Source organism: Alexandromys fortis, unplaced genomic scaffold, assembly GCF_014885135.2.
Source record: "Alexandromys fortis isolate MF-2015 unplaced genomic scaffold, M_Fortis_MF-2015_v1.1 scaffold_28, whole genome shotgun sequence".
Classification (NCBI taxonomy): domain Eukaryota; kingdom Metazoa; phylum Chordata; class Mammalia; order Rodentia; family Cricetidae; genus Alexandromys; species Alexandromys fortis.
In genome coordinates this window covers 183,916-192,831 of record NW_026067901.1, presented here as the reverse complement: position 1 = coordinate 192,831, position 8,916 = coordinate 183,916, and the positions used below count along the sequence as shown (strand labels likewise).

At 48.5% G+C, this 8,916-nt stretch overlaps 1 protein-coding gene across 1 annotated transcript; it reads left to right on the top strand.

Moving 5' to 3' along the window:
• The first annotated feature begins 645 nt into the window (after positions 1–645).
• On the top strand, positions 646–1,230 carry Ccdc184 (coiled-coil domain containing 184). Its single transcript, XM_050128101.1, has one exon. The coding sequence runs from the start codon at positions 646–648 to the stop codon at positions 1,228–1,230; it is 585 nt and encodes a 194-aa protein (XP_049984058.1).
• Positions 1,231–8,916: the final 7,686 nt, after the last annotated feature.

Genomic DNA, 8,916 nt, shown 5'->3' with positions numbered 1-8,916 from the left:
TCCCTGAGGCCACTGCAGCGTCTCCGCCCTGCCTGTCCGCCCAAACAGCAGAGCTCCACTGCAGCTTCGGAACCCTGTTCCCTTTCTTCTCCACTTCCTCGTTGCCATGGAGACACACGTCATTTACGTGCCTTGCGTCGCCTTGGAAACGGGGGAGCATCCGCGGCGCGGCTGGGAGACCCGCCCCTGCCGCTCCAGCCGCACTCGCGGGCTCTGCTGGTGGATGGCCCGGGGGGAGTCCCGAGAACGACACGCTGCAGGTCCCCGTCTCGACCTCCACTCCTCTGAGAGCGCCTCCGTGACCCGGAGAGCCGGTGGTTGCTGGGAGGGCTGTGGGGACACAGGTACCATTGGGGAGGCGAGCTGGCAGGGCACTTTTGCCCGTGGGCAAGCCCGCAGACGCTGGCCCCAGGACCTTAGACGGGTCTTCGTTCCGTCGACTCTTCTTGGCCTTCCTTGATCCTGTCGGCGCCCTCTACCCGGAACTGCTCTCCTCACGTCGGCTCCCCGCTCCTCTAGGGAGCCCAGGTGTCCCTGGGATCCACCCCGTCCCTCTTGGGACCCTTCTCCCTCCACACCCTTCCCCCACCCTGGAGGCCCGGCTGGACGCGACCCAGAGCTGCCACCGCCCGCTTCTGCCACTCAATGGAGGACAGTCTGCTGGAGATCATGACCAAGGACGGCGGCGACATGCCGGCACCTCTGGAGGTGTCCACGGTGCCAGCCGTGGGGGACGTGATCTCTGGGGAGTATAACGGCGGCATGAAGGAACTGATGGAGCACCTGAAGGCCCAGCTTCAGGCCCTGTTTGAGGACGTGAGGGCCATGCGAGGGGCGCTGGACGAGCAGGCCTCGCACATCCAGGTTCTGTCGGACGACGTGTGCGCCAATCAGCGGGCCATAGTCTCCATGTGCCAGATTATGACCACCGCGCCCCGTCAGGGAGGCTTGGGCGTGGCCGGCGGCAAGGGGAGCTTCCCGAGTGTTCCACATGAGCCGGAGACACCTTCGCCTGGTATCGGGGACAGCGACTTGCTGGGTCGCGATCCAGAGGAGGACGAGGATGAAGAGGAGGAGAAAGGGATGCCCAGCCCCGCCACACCCACCAGTCACTGTGAGCGCTCTGAGAGCCCCTGTGCTGGTCTCCTTGGGGAGGATGGGCCACTTGTGGAGCCCCTCGACCTGCCTGACATTACCCTGCTGCAGCTGGAGGGCGAGGTCTCTCTGTGAGGGAGGACCCCACGGGGGCACCAACTACCTGGGCTTTGAGTTTCTAAGTGCTTAATGCGAGGGGACTGAACAGTGCGGTGCAGTGTGCTTCACTCCAAACGTGATTCTTATAGGTTAGGGAGAGAGACTCCCTCACGTAAGGATTTGTAGGGTGAAGGACTTTGGAAGCATCGCGAAACCTTCCAAGCAAACATCATAGCAAAACTGCGGAAAGGTGAGGTTCCCGGAGAGGAAGTGCCCATCTCCGGGATTCCCAACCATCCACTTACTTTGCCCTTTCCCCTCTTCCCAGGAAACAGAAGGACCATTTAATTATGTAAATAAAATTCTGCTTTTTCTATTCTGAAAAAGGACTCATCTAGGACTTTGGCAAATAATCTCTATTTACCTAGAAATTAAGGAATTGGGGTATGTTCTGTTCTGGCAACAGGAAATTCACCCTTTTGCTGAAATCCGAGATACACAGTGCTCTGCAGAAGCCTCTCCCCTCGCAGATCTCTGCGGCTGTTGATTGGTAAAGGAAGCTTGAGGAGGGAGCTGCAGCCCTAGGAATCTGGGTGCATGGGGTTGCAAGGGCCCCTGGGCTGGGAGAGCTGGCTATGGATGTGCATGAAGACACAATAGCTCAAGCTCTGGGATTTTGCATGAAGAGCGGAACCTGCTCTCTCACTGCCTTCATCTGGGGTTGCTTTCCCTCTCACCTGGACCTAGAGATCAAAGTACCCAGTTCACAGGCAGAGACTTGGGGCTGCTCAGCAACAGCCCAGATCTAGGAACTCTTGGCAAGGGGGGCTGCGGCCCCAAACTGTCTTCTGGCTATACCTGCTTAAACTTAAGTTCCCCTTTCTGTCAATATGTCGCTACCCTCTGCTTTTTGGCGTTGCTTCCATTATTGTCTTGTGTTTTGTGTGTCCACCGTGCAGTAGTGTGTGAGCCCTCAGGGGCAGGGCTTGTGGCTCTAGTGTTAGGTTCAGGGGGCTTCAGACCCTTCTGTGAGCCCCAGGCTATCATGGCGCTTTCCCCTCTCTTTCCCCCTTCGCCCCACTCCTCGACCAGGGCATGGAGCATGTGGCTGTCCTGAGGTTCCTTAACTGATGTGCCTCCCTCCTACCTTCTGAAGTGGTGACTTTGTGTGCCCTTCCCCCTCCTTTGTGTATCCTCAATGCTTTCCTTGGTGTCAACCTTAATAAAAAGACGTCATCTCCCCTCTTGCTGACTGGTCCTAAGGGGGCTTAAAGGTGGGGCTTCTGGGTCTGCTGTGTGGGTCAGGGCTTAGTAGGAACTTAGGGACCATGCGTTCCCTCCTCTCTCCTTGCCTGCAGTCCCAGAGAGTTAACTGACCTTGTCCTGGTTAGGGCAAGCATTGCCAACTCTGCCTGCTGTCCCTTCTGCCTCAGACCTTGATCCAAACTGGACTAGGAAATGTACAGATTGGCACAGAAATACCCAGCTTACAAGGGCTTTTAGTAGCCAGCATTCCACACCTGCCCGAGACGTTTTGTTTCTGTGAAGCATCCCCCCTCATCATCCCTGCCACAGGGTGACTTCCGAACAAGAGCCCCGGCACAGCAGGCATGACACCTGTTCTAGGGATGGAGTGGCAATCGCCGTTCTGGAGGGGTTGCTCAGGGTTTCTGGAGTGGAGTGACACACCACCGAGGAAACCACAATAACTGCCTCGGGGCCTCTAGTGGAAGATGCCGGCAAGGTGTTCCCCAGAGAGAGTCAACACTGACATCATCTCTAGCAGCTCCCTTGGGTGATGGAGATGTCCTGAGGCTGCCCCAGAACAAAGGTTGAGAGCAGACTAGGCTCTGTGTGTGTGTGCGCGCGTGCACGCGTGTGTGCTTGTGTCTGCGTGTGTGTGTGTGTGTGTGTGTTGGTTTGTTTGTGTGTGTGTGAGTCTCTCTCTCTCTCTCTCTCTCTCTCTCTGTGATGTAAAATTGCTTCTGTTAGAGAGGTCCAAAGAGGGCTAAAGGCACAGATATGGGTTTGAATCTTTAAATTCCAACACTGTATTTACTGCCCGAGATCTGGTTTTCAGAATGCATATGATAGGAATAAAAATTCGTTGGCAAAAAAAAAAAATACACGGCTCCTAGGAGGTCTTGTGTAAATGTTAGTTTCTTTATAGTTCTCCTAGGAATGCAGAGTGGTGACGACTGCTTCAGGAAAGCAAAACAACACAGGGAAGGTCCTAGAGACTCTTTAAAAAGGTTTATTATTTATGTATACGTGTGTTTGTGCCTCTATGTGTGCACATGTGCGTATGGTGCCCACAGAGGACAGTAGAGAGTGTCAGAGTCCCAAGAACTGAAATTCAGGCAGGTGTAAGCTGAGTGACGAGGTGCTGGAAAACACCAGAGTCTTCTGGAAGAGCAGTGAGGGCTCATGGCAGTCAAGATATTTCTCCAGCCCTTATTTTGCAGGTAAGATTTATGCTGTCCTTTTTCCTTTCCTTTCTCACCCTCTTTCCTTCCTTCCTACCCTCTTTTTCTTTTTGATACAGAGTCTCACTACATAGCCCTGGATGACCTGGGTTCTCTATGTAGAACAGGCTGCTTTTGGACTCACAGAGATTTACCTGCTTCTGCCCCTTGAGTAAACTCTCTTTTAATATGATCTTTTACCAAATAAAGAACCCTTACCCTTGAGGATAGAATTAAGGCAAAGGGCATGGCATGATTAGCTTCTCAAGAGGGCACAGGCCTTTTTATTTTAAGCAAAAGTAGGTATGAACCAAAAGGCTAAAGGACTAGCCTCATATTCTGAAAATGCCTTGAGGTATATGCAGTCCTGGGTAATGTGTGCTGGGGCCCCCAGGAGAGCAGACAGGGCACATAGCTGAGGACTGGGACAGGTTTCTGCTACAGTTTTGACAGTCAGCATCAATTACCATGGTGACGATCAGTTACTGAGCTCCAATTTTATCTCCCAGCAACTCTATGATGTAGAAACTGTTATTATTTTTACATAACAGCTTAGCCACAGGATTAAGACTTCAAGGTCACAGACTGGAATTAGAAAGAGCCAGGACCTAACCCCAAGACAGTCCGATTTAAAAGAGCCCTAGATAGAAACCATCTTCTTATTTGCTCTTTTATTTGGATCTTCAAAGAGAGCGAGAGAATCCTGAAAGGACACCAGCATCACTTGGCCAGTTGTCACCTTCTCAGTTTGAAGAGATCACAGTTCGGGTTTTGGTTCATGACCTTTCTCAGTATGACCTTTCTTGAGTAACTGCACGGAGCAGATGGCTGTCCGGACCTGCTGTTGGAGGGGAAGAGGCCAATGCTTGTAGGCATTCCCTGACAACTCCTTCCTCTGGTGAGCTCACTTTCTGTTCTGGAGCCCAGATCCTCCATCATTTGACCTAAATCTCAAAGGCAACACAGCTTATCTGGACTCCATAGAGAGCTCTGGTTGAGTCCGGTAGCCATCAACTTCAGTTCTGTTCCTGTGTATGTGTGCCCCCAGCCCCCTAATTATTCCCTGCAAGTCCAGAGAGATGAAAAATCTTCCTACAGAAAGTAGTTCTCATGCCTTCTTTTATCTACACCAGCATGTCAAAGAGATTCTGCAAGGCTGCCCTGCCTCCCACCCCCATCCCAGTTCTGCCTTCCCTATTTCCCACTGGCCTCTGGGGGTTTCTTCTCCAGACAGTTGGTAAGTGAGTTTCAGTTTCCCGCCCAGGGTTTATGGCAGACCTCACTGTTGAATTTCAGGAAGCCACGGTTATTGGAAATTAGACACAAAATCCTTCAAATATATATTCTCTCTAGAGGGAAAGGGCTATTGCCTCTACTTAATCCTTAGAGAGTAAGAATCAGGCTTTTATAAAAATGGTAAGAGCCATTGAGTAAAGTGTAACGAGAGACTTCAACTCATATATATATATATACATATATATATATTATATATATATATCCACAAAGAAAAAAAGCTGTGTGAGGTCAGGATGTTCAGCATCAATGCCTCCTGGAGCCTCTGAAGTATTTCCTGCCTGGAACTGAAATGGCCATCGCCATCTGACTATTCTCCACTTACTTGATTACACTGACACCTATCAGGTGGTGCAGTCCTGCCACCATCACTTCCAAATCTGCAATCCTGGAAACCTGTCAAAGTACTGCGAGAGCCTAAGAAATGTCTGAGGTCTCCTGAGAACTCGAGAGCACTCATCTACTCACTAAAGACAAATCAAAGGAGCGATTCCACCCAAGGCCAGATTGGTAAACTAGCGAGCTTATTGGGTTGTTCAATAGGGTGTGCAGGGGAGGTATTACTTACAGAAGCACGGGTAGCTAGCTCACACAAAGGTAGCTGCATCGCTGAACAGCCCACCTCAGCACAGGAGGCTACTCCCCAAAGCTGTATCCCTTGGGCTCCCTGCCCCACTTGCAGACAGCTCCAGCAGAGTCTTATACACCAATGTTACATAACCTTTCAGGGGTGGGGCTTGTCCTAACTTTCTGGGTTCTAAGTTTTCAAAGCATCCACCCTCACTTCAAGACCCCCTCCCCTCACTGGGTTTCTTTGTGTGTAGCTCTGGCAGTCCTGGAACTCAGTTTGTAGATCAGGCTGGCCTCGAACTCACAAAGATCCACCTATCTCTGCCTCCAAAGTACTAGGATCAAAGGCATGGCAGGGAGGCACATTTTAACTGAGAGGAAACAACTATATAACACTATCTGTGGCTTCAAGTTAAATTTTTCTGTTTGGGGCCAACACAACCCCACATACAACTCAATACAAGTCTCGGTTTCTAGAACTCTCATCTCTTAACTGGCCTAATTAAGATTAGCTCTTAATCTCAAAGACAAAGCACATCTTGTTTCATAGAAATAAGCTATAAATTTAGCCTGGTGCAGCTAAATCTGCTCTTAGAGGATCCGTTGCTTCCCTGTGACTTAAACTGGCTTTCAACATGGCATGCAGATTTATGGACTCTCAGTGGTGTTGTAGATTATAGTTTCTGCTTGACACCTATAAACACTAGTTCTCCTGGAACTGAGTTACATCATCCTCCAAACATATTTAAGTCAATACTTCTTGAAAGACATAAAACTTCTTGCTTTGAAAGACAGCTTTTCATAAACATCTTTCCTTATTTAAGTGCTTAGAGACAGAAATCCACTCAGGGAACCTATTAGAGCTGGAATATTGAAGCACAGAAGAAATGTTCATCAATCTTATTCTAGCTATCACCCCCCCCCCCCATTCTACATTGTCCTCAGAAGGTGAATTCCTTCTGAAAAACAGCTTTTCTGCTTGGAAGCACTGTGCTTGGGGAAAGAACCGGGCTCTGTAAATAATGCTGTAATGGTGCCACCTGTCGCAGAATAGAGACATTACAAGAGGAACCTCGGAGTGAATTTATGTCTTTCACTTCTGGCCTGGCAAAGGCCTTCGAAAAGCCTGGCTCCCTGCCATGTGGTGGGTGGTGAGGAGAGACAGGAAAACTGAATAAGTAGGGTGGATTTGAAGACTATAAATGCAGCTGCAATAAATCAGCTGCTCCCCCGTCTCTCAGATAGCGATACTCCAAAAATGAATCTTCCCAACCAGAGTTCTGAATATTCTCCTTGACAATCTGCAATTTCTCCCCAGTGCTGCTTATATTAAATAGAAAATGTGTGTGTGTGTGTGTGTGTGTGTGTGTGTGTGTGTGTGTGTGTGTAGGGGGGGGGAATCAAATTCCTCCCTAACAAGGGCCTGGCATACCCTCTGCCCCACCAATATTTCTTTTCCTAGCTCCTTTTTAAAGACTGTCTTACCTCATCAGAAGCCCAGATCCTCCAGTTCAGTGCTGGAGGTGATTCCCAAATGGAACCTGTTCCTTCAGTCTGGACGGGTCTCCATTTCTTCCCAGAGAAGTCAGGTACAAACTACGTCTCCAAAAACGAGCCTTTGGTCATAGTCTCCAGCATTGTCTATCTCCCCTGGTTGTTTGCCTCTCATGCTGCCTTTGAGTGAGAACTCTCCACAGATACTATGCAACTCTTTTTGATTATGAATTTGTGTTTTTATTTCTAAGAGCAAGGTTCACAATTTTCATCAAGTTTCTTAATGGGTGAAGTAGAAAGGAATAATGAATTCTGTAGCCACCACCACACCAAGCACAATTTACATTATTATAAAGGACCATCTTGACCATAAGATGAAAAAATGTTTAGTTGAGTAATAAGAGTGAAAATGAGCAATTGAGAAGGCAGAGGTAGCAATTTAGCTGAAACCTATTGTCATCTCTCAGAATCTTCCACATTTTCTTTTTTGAAAGAAACCTTGGTGATGATGTTTATACAGCTATTTTATATGTGAGTTAGATGTCCGAAGGGGCTTCCCAGAGCTATTACAGACCTGATTAAATTTGACACAAATTCCAGTTTTCCAGTTCCTAGACCAGGGAAGTCTGCAGGATCCAAGATAGTTTCTGCAGTGTTCTGGTGGTTTATTTCCCTTTGTACTTACATCCTGACCCTGACCCCAGGTAGGCAGCCTTGGCATGGCTACTTAGTAACTCCAGCTCACACAAAGTATAGCCCTTTTGCTGATTTTAGCAGGGACACAGCTCTACTAGACATTTTAGCCCTTTCATGCAGACAACTAGAAAAGTGGAAGGGCGGAGAGAGCGGCAAAGAACATCCATGGGAAGTCCACTGTGGAGCTTGTGACTTCCACATGCTCCTCTATCCCACTTCCCCAGGCCTTTAAGGAGCTCACAATCTATGGATAGGAGAAAACTATGTCCTTGAGTAAGTGCAACATGCGCCTCAGAAGATGGAATGGAAAACCTCTTTTCCGTGAGTATTGCTGGCTGAATTGGGAGTATTTCGATGTAAAAAGTGCATGGCATATGGGGAAAGTACATGTGTATGCAGGTAGGGCATGGTAAAATAGATGTGAGGTAAAAAATGGTGCGCAGAAAATCTGTAACAAGTTATATTGCAAAGGCCATGTAGCAGAACATTGGAAGACATTAGCAGAGACAGCATTCCACTCTGGAGTGGTGTTGGCCAAACCACCATCACCACCACCACTTCCCTAAATGAACCTAGGTATGGTGTCCACAACAATGTACAAAGTACAGGTAATAATAAAATCCTTGCATTTTACACTGTGAGAAAAATAAAATATCACAAAGAAGAGAGGAACACAGCTGGATGGGGCTCCTGCCTGAAACATGGTACTGAAAAGGGCCAGTCCACTGTTCCAGAGAAATGGAGGTAGGTTCTTTTGTGGAAGGGCTGCTCACCATGGGACACAGATTGTGTTTTCACAGGTAAGCTGCTCCTGGAGGAGAAGCAGTATCTTTATTGTGATCTACAGATCAGCCTTGCATTCGCAAAATTTATGAAGAAGAGGGACAGGGAGAGGATGATAAAGCAAGACAGGAGAGCTGTTCTGGCTCTAATTGTGCCCCACAGAAAAGTCTTGAAAAATAACCACATGGGTGAGTTCATGGCAGCCACACAGATCAGGCAAAATAAATAAATGAGCAAACCTGACTTTAAATACTTAGATGATAAAATTGGAAAGTCTATGGGAATAAAGGTTCAAAGATGATGCTTAGTCAATATAATTTCTTTGGAGGAGTGGGAGCTCACCAGAAGGACTCTGATATACAGATGTGCGGAAAATCGATGTAACTGAGAGAGTGGTACCCATACATCATCAGTGCTTTGA

Excerpts from the sequence above, each read along its gene's own strand:
- Ccdc184 (XM_050128101.1), top strand. The coding sequence starts at position 646 with ATGGAGGACAGTCTGCTGGAGATCATGACCAAGGACGGCGGCGACATG.